Source organism: Acipenser ruthenus, chromosome 9 (genome assembly GCF_902713425.1).
Source record: "Acipenser ruthenus chromosome 9, fAciRut3.2 maternal haplotype, whole genome shotgun sequence".
NCBI classification, from domain to species: domain Eukaryota; kingdom Metazoa; phylum Chordata; class Actinopteri; order Acipenseriformes; family Acipenseridae; genus Acipenser; species Acipenser ruthenus.
This window is the reverse complement of record NC_081197.1, coordinates 30653313-30667262: the sequence shown is the minus strand read 5'-3', so window position 1 is coordinate 30667262 and position 13950 is coordinate 30653313. Positions and strand designations below refer to the sequence as shown.

The following is a 13950-nucleotide window of genomic DNA, read 5'->3' as shown; positions in this document are numbered from 1 at the left end:
TCACGGACCACGCCCCACTCAGATGGTTAAGCACCATGAAGGATAGCAATGCCTGAATAACTCGGTGGTATTTGGCATTGCAGCCTTATATGTATCGTATGGTACATCGTGCAGGGAAAGATCATCAAAATGCGGATTATTTTTCCCAGGAGGGGGGAGTAATGGGAATGGTAGATTTGGCCGAGTGTTCCTTTGGCTCCACTCTGAGCGGTGGGATATGTGACAAAGGGAGACCGGTGAGGGCACGGGGGAGGAGGAGCAGGCGGAGCCGCGGTGCAATGTCACAGACCCGGTCGGGAAGCGCAGTGGCAATCACGCATTGGCTGACGGCGGTTGCCCTCACTGACCAATGGGGACTGGACGGGGCGTACAAAAGGGGGCGTGGGTTCTGTTCCTTCTGGCAAGGTACTGTGTGTGTGTGAGAGATAGAGAGAGAGAAAGACAGACAGAGAGAAAGACAGAGAAACAAGCAGGGAATTAAAGAGGGAGACGGGGAACAAGGAAGCGGGTTGTTGTGGTCGTGGATACCTGCTAACCCCCTTTGTCTTTTGTGTATTTTCTAGAGCACTAACGGGACGCTCCGGGAATACGCCGGAGGAGCGAGAACCCAGACGTGCTGGATTTATTACCCTGTTGTTTTCCCTTCCCGTATCAAAGAGACGTATTGTTTTTATTTTTGTTTCTCCTTGTTTGGGACTGCAACCCCTCGTTCTTGTTATTTTTTTGTCGGGTTACACATTGCTGTGTACCCCGGCTCCCCTTTATTTTGTTTATTGTCTTTAACTGTTTGGTGCCCATCTGGTTTTTTTGGGGGGTTTTTTGTTCGTGAAATAAAGCCGGGGCTTGTTAAGGAAAACCTGGTTCTGGTCATTCTTTTACACCACATTCCGCCATCCTGGTCACAATTACCCACACCCATTGCTCAATTTGCTTCTCCTGAGCATTCTCGGTTACAGTAACTGTGACAGGGTGAAGGAAGATGGAGAGTGGAACACGGAGCCCAGTCTACAAACAGGCACAAGGGAACCCGAAGGCTTACTGCGGGGCAGTCATTGTTATTCCTGTATGCACCAAATCCGTGGCACCACTGCAGAGACTCACTGTACTGTAAATACCATCAACATCCTTACACTCTCCTCTGACACTCTCTTCCCTGAGTGCAGACAGCAGCAGGTTTTTATATTCTGGCCGAGGGGTTAACTTGCTATTAATTAATGATCTTATTACCCCTCAGCCACAGTCTGCACGAGTTTAATAAGGATGCATGACTGTCCGCTAGTTAAATAATCAGTAGCTGACAGTCACGCATCCTCACAAGGTTTTAAAATAAAATAATGACAGCGGCTTTTGTCCGCTCCACAAACAATAATAATAAAAATACAGTGCGCCCCAATCCCTACAAGCATTCTGCAAACATTTATAATATGTAAGACACTTTTTTTGTAAATTGATTTTCCCATGTGTGACATTGTTTTTGTGCAAATTGCATACTGTATAAAAGTTCTTCACAATCCTCAGTTAATTTATATTCGGTAAAATCTAATTCATATTTGAGATACTAAGATTTGACTACAATGATTCAGGGTTTTGTAAATGACTGTGTACTAAAAGCTACAAAGGTCTAGGCACAATTAATTCAACCTCACTGTACTGTCTTCTAATGCTTCCAGATGTAAGGAAGCAGACAAGTCAAGACAGCGGTTAGATAGTTGAATTTGCCAATGCAATCAGTGTTGTAGAACACATATGTAACAAAATGCAGTGTCCAGGATGCATTTCATTTTTGACCCCAATTCAAACTTATTCAAGATCACATTGAACCTAGAAAACAACAAGTGCAGCATCACTTTATTTGTCTGCAACAGGCAAGGCAAATGTATGCAGGAACAGAAAGTGCCAGACTAGAAAGGTTGAACTGTTTAAAGTATATTTAAATGCAGACTAACACACACCTCGCATTTTAGCAAATGCAGAGCATCCTGATGACAGCTACTTACAAACACATGATTTTACAGCACTTGCAGGTGAACTCCAAAGGAAGTGGTGTTAGTTGCTTAATAGCGTGCACTCTGAGCCAAAAACACATCATTCGGTTGAAGAATGTAACTACCGTCCTGTTACGCCATGGCATGTGTTTTGTTACAGCATTTTTGTTTTGTACGAACTTGGAAGCTAAGTTGTTCTTGAATATGAAATGATCACGTACCTCAATTTGACCTCACTTTATATATGATAATAAAGTAAGCTGGTGTATAATGAACCTCTTATTGCTGTTTATATACAGTTTATTGTATGAATCCCTTCAAATAAATAAAAAAAGAAACCTACCTATAGTGCAATGCAACTGGAAATCTGAATTGAGTGTGAGTTAATATTTTCAAAGGGCTTGAAGATAAAAGAGTTGACCCATGAGATGCATGTATTTGTCACCTGTGCTTCCTGACACTATGTTAAACCACTGTGTGAGAGGGGAGGGAGTCTGTAGGGGGTCCGTACTCTCCGTGTATTCCCACGCTGTCAGGCAATGTCTTGTTGACAGGACTCAGCTGTGAAGAAATCGGCTGACGCTCTGTCATTGGCTGGGCAGTGGGACTACACGGGGTGAATGAATGAATACAAAAGCACTGTTTTGTATCCTCTCTGGCTCATACAGGAAGTATAGTGGAACGTGAATTCACGGCAGAATCCTGAGAATCGGAGGCTCTGGAGCAGCGACTCGGAGAGACGGAGGGGCAATTCCAGCGCGAGGCTTACAGACCCGGGGTGCAAGCAAGCCACACAGGTTATTTATTGTACTACTATTTTAGATAGTGAGTTTAGCGGGACTGAGCTGTCCCACAGTGTTTACGAGAGGGTATAGAACAGTGCCTGTTTCTCGGGGCTCCCACCGCTAGAGGGAGCAACGAGCAGCGGTAAAAACCTGCACACTTTCCTTTTTCCTTTCGCCTTTTCACTTATTTTGCTTTTGGATTACACATCTGTGTGTGTTGTATGAAGACGGGGCACAATACCATTGTTGGTAGAGTGCCCCAAACTATAACAGAAACACCTGCCAATTGAGCTCACCCTAATAAATCTGGGTGCCTGTGTCTGCGTTTCATATTTGAACTTGGTGCCTGTCCTGTGTTTTCCCACACCCTACCACACATTGTAAATGTCACAGCAGTCTAGCGAGATGAAAAGGCTGTTTGTGAGTCTTGCAGATTACAACACTTGCATCTGACATTTTGTCTAGTGCATACAGATAAAAAAGAAAGATGTTTAAAAAAAGCAATAATGTACACTGTAAGTCACTTTTTTTCTGTGGTAAAATATAAAGTCAAAGATGTGGTGGCTGGTTTATCAATACTAGTGATGGCAATTCAACATTATTATTTTAGAAACAAACCTACCTTTTAACTACATCTGCTCCATTCCAACATAAGCCATCAGCAGCAGCCAATTCACTTACACACAGCTGATCAGCCAGCCCACCATAGAATGTCCTGTAGAGCTTCAGACTGTTGATGAACTCTCTGCAAGGAATAAAACAATCTAGTTAAAGCAAAAGTGTTAACTGCATCTATCGCAACATGTGTAGTCTGATTGTACACTGTAAATTCTAGCAGTGATTTTGAAAAACCGTACTATGTAAACGTAAATGTTAATGATGTAGTCGTGAGAATGGAAATAGACACAGGAGCTGCTGTAACTTTGATTTCGGAAAAAGTGTACAAACAAAAGTTTCCTAAGGTTAAGCTCCAGCCAACTGATTGTGTGTTAAAGACATATACAAATGAAACGCTTGATGTGTTGGGTAAACTAAATGTAAGTGTAACATACCGAGAAGAAATCTTTGATTTGGCTCTTGTAGTTACTAAGGGAAATGGCCCTGCATTGTTGGGCAGAGATTGGCTCAGCAAGCTGAAACTAGACTGGAGAAAGATATTTCGAGTTACTGATGCAGTAGGAGCTCTGTGTAATATGTACCAGTCTGTTTTCAGCCCTGAAATTGGTTGTGTGACTGGAGTTAAGGCTAGTCTGAGGGTGGCTAAAGACCCCCACACCAAAATTCTATAAAGCAAGACCAGTACCTTATGCTTTGAAACCAGCTGTAGAAAGCCAGTTAAAAGAGCTGGAAAAACAGCGTATAATTTCAAAGGTTGACTTTAGTGAATGGGCTGCTCCTTTAGTATGTGTGCCAAAACAGGATGGTAGTGTACGCATTTGCAGGGTACAAGGTTACCATAAATCCGTGGTTAGAGGTGGACCAATACCCAATTCCGAGAACCAGAGATCTGTTTGCGAATTTGGCAGGGGGAACTAAATTCTCAAAGTTAGACCTCTCCCAAGCTTACCAGCAGGTGGAGCTGAACGAAAACTAAAAGAAATACTTAACAGTAAACACACCACTGGGATTGTTTAAGTATAACCGACTACCGTATGGACTACCGTATGGAGTTTGCTGTTTTTCAGCAAATTGTGAACCAGATCTTGCAGGGTCTGAAAGGGGTCATCTGTTATTTGGACGACATACTGATAACAGGGAAAAATGAAAAGGAACACATGGTAAACCTGGAAATGGTGCTGTCTAGGCTAGAAAGTCATGGCATACGGCTTAAAGAAGCCAAATGTAGTTTCTTCCAGGATTCAGTAAAATATCTTGGGCACGAAATAAATGTGCAGGGAATTAGTCCCATCACTGAGAAAACACAAGCTATTTTTGGAAAACCTGTTCCCAAGAATGTGCCAGAACTTATATCGTTCTTGGGCCTTCTAAATTACTACGGGAAGTTTTTTCCGAATTTGTCCACACTGATTAGCCCCATGACTGAAAAATGTAAAATGGAAATGGTCTGAGGGTTGTTATCAGGCATTCTGTGAAGCTAAAACCAAACTAACTTCTTCTAAAGTGTTAGTGCATTATGACCCGACGCTGCCAGTAGTGCTGGCATGCAATGCATCTCCTGTAGGAATTGGAGCAGTTATTTCACACATGTGTGGGGATGGCTCAGAGCGCCCCATAGCGTTTTCCTCACGTACACTGACTAAAGCAGAGAGGTATTACTCACAAATTGAGAAAGAGGCATTGGGTATAATTTTCGGAATTATGCAATTCAAGAATATTTGTGGGGAAGAAAGTTTACTCTCGTGACGGACCATAAGCCCTTAGTTACGATTCTGGGTCCTAAAACAGGAGTACCGTCATTGGCGGCTGCCCGTATACAAAGGTGGGCATTGATGCTATCTGCTTATCAATATGACATCAGGTACAAATGTTCTGAAGACAATGCTAATGCGGACACATTATCTAGGTTGCCGTTAGATGTAGAAAACCCTCCACAGCTGACAATTACAGCTAAATAGATAGCAGCAGAGACGGATAAAGATCATGCGTTGAGTAAAGTGAGGTACTATACACTCACAGGCTGGCCAAATACTGTAGATGAGGATGGTCTTCCGCCTTATGTAAATCGGAAAACAGAGCTAACTGTAGAGAACGGCTGTGTTTTGTGGGGTTTTCGAGTGGTAATTCTGGAAATCAATAATGTTAATAGAATTACACGAACACCACCAAGGCATTGTAAAAATGAAAATGTCGCAGTTTATTTTGATGGACAGGCTTAGATGCTGCTATAGAAACCGAATGTAAGGAATGTGAAATGTGCACGGGTAGCAGGAACTTACCTGCTGTAGTGCCTTGCCACCCATGGAAGTGGGCTAGTAGACCGTGGCAAAGGCTACATATTGATTACGCAGAGAAAGACAAACATGCCTTTCTGGTGGTTATCGATGCGTATTCTAGATGGCCTGAAGTAGTGCCTGTACCAAATGCCACTTCAGCAAAAACAATTGAGATATTAAGGGAGTTATGTGCTGCCTATGGGTTACCAGAGGAGATCGTCTCTGACAATGGGCCTCAGTTTACTTCTGAGGAGTTTCAACAATTCCTCAGGCTAAATGGTATTAGACATACTCGATCGACTCCCTACCATCCAGCTTCCAGCGGTGCTGTGGAACGATTGGTGCAGACATTTAAACAAGCTTTTGAGAAAAGTAACAAACCCGGCTTATCGGTACAGCATCGAGTTGCACATTTTCTGTTAGCTTACAGATCGACTCCGCAGTCGACAACAATGAAAACCCGTGCAGAGCTGTTTTTAAAGAGACAGCTTTGCACACGTTTCTCATTGCTGAGACCGGACACATCACAACACATGCAGCTTAAACAATAAAAATGAATGCAGGGGCGGAATGCAAATTCTAGATCTACACTCAGGTCTCTGCTTCCTGAACAACGTGTACTGGTAAAAGATAACGGGAGGAGGAAACAAATAGCAAAACAGGATAATTAAGAAGGTACTAGGTCCAATAATGTACATGGTTTTGGTCGCGGGTAAACTTGTAAAGAGACACATTAATCAAATGTGGGCTGTGAAAGAGAATGATGTATCCGAGATTGAAACAAATGAAAGAAATACTGCGTGGTATGATGATGATGTTGTTTCTGTATCCACTGAATCAATTGGATGTAACAATGAAAATGTTGGAAATGCTTAAAAGTGTATGTCTGTAACTGTTTCAAATGGGGAAAATGTAAATGCCGAGTCATGTGCAACAAGCTCTGTTTTAACTCGTCCCAGACGTAACCATAAGCCTCCAAATAGATTGAGTTTGTGCCTGCTGGTAGCTGTCAACTGACTCTTTAACGAATAAGTTAAATATGGATTTAGGGGTCACAAGCTGTGACCCCCAAAAACTGTAATGGCTATAATCTGTCGTTCATGGTCAAACTGGACAATTCAAGGTTTTGGCAGTATATAGCTCCTTACACACTGCATATAGAGTGATGTTTACTACATACCTGTATAGGAAACCAAGTATGCCTTATCCAGAAATGACCTTGATCATGACAGCTGACCTGTCGCGTTTTACAACTCAGACAAAGTTTCTCCAGAAACTTCAATTCTAGTTATTATTATTCTCGTTTTGGACCTTTTTTTGACAACGTATCTCCTGCTCCAGCTTTGCACTGATCAACTCAACGCATTGCACAGTTATTACCCTCTACCTGTAGATTTATGCTATTGTTTTTATTGCCAGTTGGACTCATGGATCTTATTAAATTGCCAGAAGATCCTCCAAAGTCAAAACTTTGACGGCCTATAACTCCTTACAGAGTGCAGATAGATCCATAGTTAGTACTGAACACTTATAGGAACCACTGTGTGCTCTATAAAAATCCTGTACTTTGACCTTTCCAGAGCTGGATAATGAATCTTGGCAATTTGTCAATTCTTTTTTTTGTACTGCTTATAACTCCTTACAGAGTGCTTATTGGGTCATAATCAATATTGAACACATATAGAAAACCAATAAAGCTGTATCCAATAAGCAACTTCTGTTTGACCTTTGACCTCAGAGAATGTTTATATCTCCTTACAGACTGCACATTGAGTCATATTTACTATAGAACTCGTATATGAAACCAACTAAAACCTTTCCAAAAACGTCTCTCCTGAAAGGTCAGACTATTGTTTACAGCTTAAAAGGCATTTAAAAGGCATGTCGTACCAGGTTTAAAAGGCATGTCGTATGCAGACAGGCTAAAAGAATTGAATCTAAGAAGACTACGCGGCGATCGGATTCAAACATTCAAAATCCTAAAAGGTATAGACAATGTCGAACCAAGGGACTTTTTTGACCTGAAAAAAGAAACAAGGACCAGGGGTCACAAATGGAGATTAGATAAAGGGGCATTCAGAAAAGAAAATAGGAGGCACTTTTTTACACAGAGAATTGTGAGGGACTGGAACCAACTCCCCAGTAATGTTGTTGAAGCTGACACCCTGGTATCCTTCAAGAAGCTGCTTGATGAGATTCTGGGATCAATAAGCTACTAACAACCAAACAAGCAAGATGGGCTGAATGGCCTCCTCTCGTTTGTAAACTTTCTTATGTTCTTCTTATGTTCTTAAAACTTCTTACATAGTGCAGAATAGAGATTAATTCTGCACTATGTAGAAGTCTTTGCACCATCACAACTACATCTAAAAGTTACACATTTGACCAACGTATACACAGGCACTATACAACAGACAAAGTTTCTCCAGAAACTTCCATTCCAGTTACATACTGCATTTACATACCGCATTTCCCTTCATACTTTTTGTGATTGGTGTTTGTTCCAAACTACTGGAATTTATAAAAAAAAAAAAAGGTGTGTTGGATATTCAAGTTGTAAGATAAAGAATTGTATTTTGACTATATGTTTGATTAATTTGGGGATGTTTTACTGTGCAGTTTTGGAATCAAAGAACTTTAAATGCACCACATTGAATCATTTGTCAGAATGGGAAAATGCAATATGGAGCGTTTTGAAACACTTTTATCTCAAGTGTATTCAAAAGTGCATTGGATATTCAAGTTGTGTGATAAGGCATTATATTTTTACTATATGTTTGGTTCATTTTGGGATGTTTTACTGTGTAGTTTTGGAATTAAACATATTTAATAGCACCAAATTGCATCATTTGACACATAGACACATGGAACGTTTTATATCAAGTTTGTTTAAAAATGCGTGGAATATTCAAGTAGTATGATAATCGTATTTTTACCATACGTATAGTATACAAAAAAAATCTTAAAACACTTTGAAAAGAACTACCCCACCCAATGTCTCCCCACGGAACAGTCTTTAATTTTATGACACCAAAAGAAATATTCAAGTGAATCCTCAGGGTAAGTTGCAGCAGCTGTAGTGTGTGATACCTGAGAAAAAGCAACAAGCCGATGTACCAAGTGCGTGAAATAGCAGCCTACACAATAGCTAACAAATATTCCCTAGAAACAAAACAATAAAAACATTAGACATCAGTGAAGAAAAAAATAAAAAATAAACATACGCAATCAGTGCAGAAAACATATAATACTTGTTCATAATCTTATTGTAAAATTTTATCGTAATTTATCTTGCGTGTGATCATGCCGCAATCCAAATAAATGAAAAGTATTTCAACCCAAAATTAGAACAGCGTGCTCACTTTACCGCAACAACTGCTAAACGTGTTGGTTAATAAACCAGCACAATACTTGTTACTGTTTATTATTTGTTTGTTTGTTTGTTTGGCCAACGTGCCCATTTCTTTTGTGTAGATTTGTTTAAATATTTTGGTTTACTATTTTATAAAATAACTGAACGCCGTAGCGTTTCAGTTTTGCCCCGCTACTTCCTGGAGTTGAGTCTGTGTTTCTGGTCTGACGCCACTACTGCAGCCATCCTGTTCACACAGTATATAAAAAGTGAAAGCCCTGAAAAAAACGATTTACATAAAACTCAAAAATTGCTAAAACTATTTTTATAAAAACCGAACTGTTATAATACTGTATATATAGGCATTGTTGTCAACTAATTGCATTGCAAAGATACTCTTGTGGTATCAGTAAGCTCTGGAAATTGATTAAGAATATTATCCTTTTAACTTTTTTATTTTTTTTATTTAGGGTCCAGCTGCCAAGTTCGTTATATTTATAACAAAGGGCGTTAAAGCGACAGTGTACTGTAGCTTCTTGTGGCCACTGCTTCTTGTAACCTGCGCAGGCACATTCAGAGGTCCTCATAATCGCAAAGGTAAGAATGTGAAAATATAGGTTAAAAAATCGGATTACAGCCAAACTGGTGAAGATTGGTGCAGAAGCAGGCCAGTTAACGTGTTCACTATGTGGAGTGTGACAGGAGGGTGATGCATTACCATTGTAATGTTCAACTGCAGCCAGAAAGCAAAGCAATACATCGGAATAAGGGAAAGTTGCATGCAATTTTCTTTTTTTTTTTTTTTGTAAAAACTTTAAAACATATAAATATTCCCTTTAAAGCAGTGCAGATTTCTGGTTCTTTTTTCACACACGCCTCCTGTGCAGCAAGTAAATTCAGATCATTTACTGGGAATTTGTCTGATAACAGGGTACTTGCCTTATAACAAGACATACTGTAATGAGGGGGGAAAAATGGTCTCCTATGTTTTTTATATTTGTTCCGAGTGTTTTCAAGTGATTGAAAATATTTCTTACTTTCTTCTGCTGGCTAATGTCTCTTCACTCTCTCGCTGCGGTGCCTTAAGGGTGAGATAATGTTCGTTGTCCTCCAGCTGATCACCTGAAGAGTGTCCTGGTTTTCTACTTGGAAGTCCACATGCTTTATTCACCTGAAACCAGAAGGAGCAATAACAAACAAATATCCATTCAGTGATCAGCGCAGCTGCAGATTCATTTTCACAAAAAACACATCATTAATATCAACAGCAATACCAATGTCAGTCTATATCTGTGCGTTTCTGATATGGATCCATAACGGAGGGTTGCAGGACAGAAATGCATAATCTATTATAAAGTTCATCCCTGGTTCATGGAACTGTGTGTTTCAAACCTGTCATTGACGGTTTAGATTAAGATTAAAAAAAAGCATTACCATCTTGATCCTTGTCAGGTCAGGAAATAAATGATTTACTGTCAGAGGAACTGCTCTACCATGATCTTTGAGTATGACTGTGATGTGACCTTTCACAGCTGGCAGTAGACACTCCATGAGGTACCTTCCTTTCACCAAACCCACACATTCCCATCACTGGATTAGCGTGACCCAACAACTGCAGCTGATGGATTTAATTTGCTGATCTTGCAACGTTGTGGTGAATGACAACAGTAACAGGTTTGTTTGAAAAACAACACATAAATAACCTTATTTTTTACTCTGTACTGAATCTTAATTGTGCATCAGAGATACACTCTGAGGGAAAAAACATTCCTAGACCAAAAGGGCCCAATTTTGATGAACGCTAAAAAGAAATGGTAGGCAATGTGCAAACTGTGCCTGTGTGGCGTCCTGCCAGATCCCCCATGTTGTGGTTTTGAACAGAGCAAAAGCTGGACACTGGTGTGATTTGGTTAGTACTGGCCAATCCATGGAAGGTAGGAGGCAGAAAGAGTTAGCAAGTCTAGAGAAACTGACTTCCCCTTTAAGGTGAAATGCTCCTGACTCTCTCTGCATGTGTTTTCTGAGATTTTTGATAATAATAATGATAAAAAAAAAAAACATGAATTATTTCCATTATAGTAAACATCCCACCACAAGAGCTTATATTGGGTATAGTGCTGAAACTATATTGATTTATAGGAAATATATCTAAATATAAATTTGTAGGAAAACATTTTTTTAAATACACTTTATAAGAACTATAAGTTATTTATTGTTAAGTGTTTTAATTGTGTTAATACAGTTCATATTTGAATATCCTATTTTTCTGAATGTCTGCCCATATTAAATCCTACATGAATTGGATAACACTAAATTCACGGGGCGGGAACTAGGGCTGCGAGACGAAGGGAGCGTTTTGCAACTTAGGATTCGAGTCTCGGCCTCTAGAGCAGGAGAGAGAGAGAGAAAAGGACTGGCTGGACTCCAATCGAGAGAGCCTTCCCTATGGAGTCGAGGCTGGCCCTATAGGTCTCCGGGCCCCTGAAAACAGTCCTCTGACTTCTTGGAGTCGTTATAGGCTCTACCTCGCAACTGGGTCCCAGTTAGTGACCGGGTTCGACCTTCAGAGGACGGAACGGCTCATACGAAGCCTTGACGTAAGGAAGAAAAGAGAATCTGAAAGAACACAAATAATTGTTAGTTTTGGGACTCGAGCACTAAGAGTATGAGGGCCACATCCCAGGAGGATAAAGGAGGAAGTAAGACAGAGCCTTCTTTCATGAGGCAAGATAAAGCACACGAGCTGTGAAAGGATAGTGTGGCCGGTGGTCCCCTCTGACCGCACGAAGAACCTGTGGAGTTATTGGAACTCTAGGTCGGGGAAGTGAGAATCACTAGGGGACCGACAGAGAGGCACACGGAATATGAAAAAAGTGAGGAGGAGGAGGGAAAAGCAAAATGCAAGAAAAAGAGTTGTGCTGTGACTGGGTTTAAATAGGGAGTTTACAAGAAGGCTAATGCTGGATAAAATTTGAAAACTACAAACAATCTAAACAGAGAAAAAAAACAAAACAAAAACAGGGTATCTTTCTTCTATTTAATATTATTGTTGTTACAATTTCCAGAAAACCACCGGGGGGCGTGTTTGAGTCATCATTTTCAAGCTACAAGCAAGCAAGTAAAGATGCGTTCATTTTCATATCTCACTTTCATACATTTTCCTTATGCTTCAGAATATTTCCAAAAACTCTCAAAATCAATACATAACATATCTGTTAATTACGTTTGATGTATTTATTCTACATCACAGTGTATGCAAACTAAAATCTAGTTCTGAATGGTAAAACCGGACACTGTACTGTAGTTGTGTGTTGTCTCAGGAATATGTTGATTGTTAGTTTTCTCTATATTGTCTTCTTAATTGTATCCCTCAAAAGCAGCTTATTTATTGTGTGTTCAGCAGTTTCTGTGTGATAGTATTACAGTGTGGCTCTTTGAAAATACCTGCTTTGAGGAAGTTTATTTGAATCGCAAAAGAAAACCTTTGCCCCATGTTCAAAATCGTTTAGTTGACAATGATACTGACAATTTAAAATTATATTATTTTGAACTATTTATTTTAACTATTTATCTGATATTACATATTTTTTGTCTGTGTTGCTTTGTACTACTGTCTCCCAACCACCACACCAGTATGTTCGCACAGTTTCTTTTTTCTCTTCATAACTATAAAACTTAGAAATACTATAAGAAATTAGTAAATTCAAACGATTTGACTAAGTTTTGAGGAAATCTAATTTGTCATTGGTATTTATTTCTTTTTTTTGTAGGAGCAATACAAAAATATATATATTATTTTGACTTGTTACTGTCAGATTTATTATCACGTTTTCAGTTTTCAGGTGGAAATCTTTCCTCAGCTATCCTTGACTAAACAGCCTAATCTCAAACTTTTGTCTTTGTAATTGGCTTCAGAGCAGACAAGCACATCTTTTCATGTTTACAAGTTACTGAATTAAGAAAGATTGTACTTTATAAATACACCTTGGAGCACATCCATAGTGTGTTAGTGTACAATGAGAAATCGATATTTTGGGAAAAGTAATTGCTCTGTGCTTGTGGACAAAGTACACTATTTCCTAAACTAACAGCTGTGCATTAGCTAAATGGAATTTACTATCCCAAATTACACATTGTCACTGATAACATTTGTCAGCAGTGTTGCGGTGGAATATCTTAAAGTATTGCAGTTGATCCAGCAGATGGTGCAATTGTGTTCCATAAAAATAGTGGAAGAGTGAAAAATGTTACTTTAACTGAGTGAGCATAAATGCATTAATTTAAAGGCTACAAGCAGACCTAAAGATTAGGGCCCTGGGTTTTTACAACTTGTTTTTTAACCTGGCATTTTTTAGAGAATTTTCTTAAAGTAATAATGCATTACAATTGGCAATCTAAATTATCGTCAGTTTCCCAACGAAATTGGGAGACTTGGCAGGTATACAGTAAGCATCAAACCTTGGCATAGAATCTAACTGGAGAGTTTCTTTATCCAAACTACAAACTTATTTGTGGGTCAAAAATCCTTAATGCCTTCAGAAGCGTGTGAGCTGGTTTACTAAAACGTGGTTTCATTCTGCATTGATCAGGGTTGTAGTAGCTCATCAATTTTTCATAAACTTTGTTTATACTGGCATCTGTGCTGTGCATACTGGTATTTTCTAATTATCCAGAATTTAATGTGTTGATTCCTTTATTATTCTTTAGATCATTTTAGCTGTGGCTACACAGACATCTGGAGGTTTAGGTCTGAATTGCAGGTTAGCCCTGTCGTTTTAATTCTCCTGTGCATTTCGCAGGGCCCTACTAATGATGTACCTGAAGAAATTACAGGTGGCACTGTAGTCACAACAGGAGTTGGTATTTTAAACTCAAATTGAAAATCAAATGCAGAAAGAAATCAAGTAAAAATACAGTCCAGTTTTGTACTGTAT

The 13950-nt window shown here is 39.5% G+C and overlaps 1 protein-coding gene across 1 annotated transcript in view; it reads right to left on the bottom strand.

Moving 5' to 3' along the window:
• LOC117405486 (glypican-5-like) overlaps positions 1 to 13950 on the bottom strand; it is a 270158-nt gene that overhangs the window by 170188 nt on the left and 86020 nt on the right. The window contains exons 4-5 of the mRNA XM_034008579.3: positions 10054 to 10187; positions 3393 to 3515 (exon numbers count right to left, since the gene is read on the bottom strand). Of these exons, the coding sequence (XP_033864470.2) occupies positions 3393 to 3515; positions 10054 to 10187 (257 nt within the window). The remainder of the gene's footprint in view (positions 1 to 3392; positions 3516 to 10053; positions 10188 to 13950) is intronic.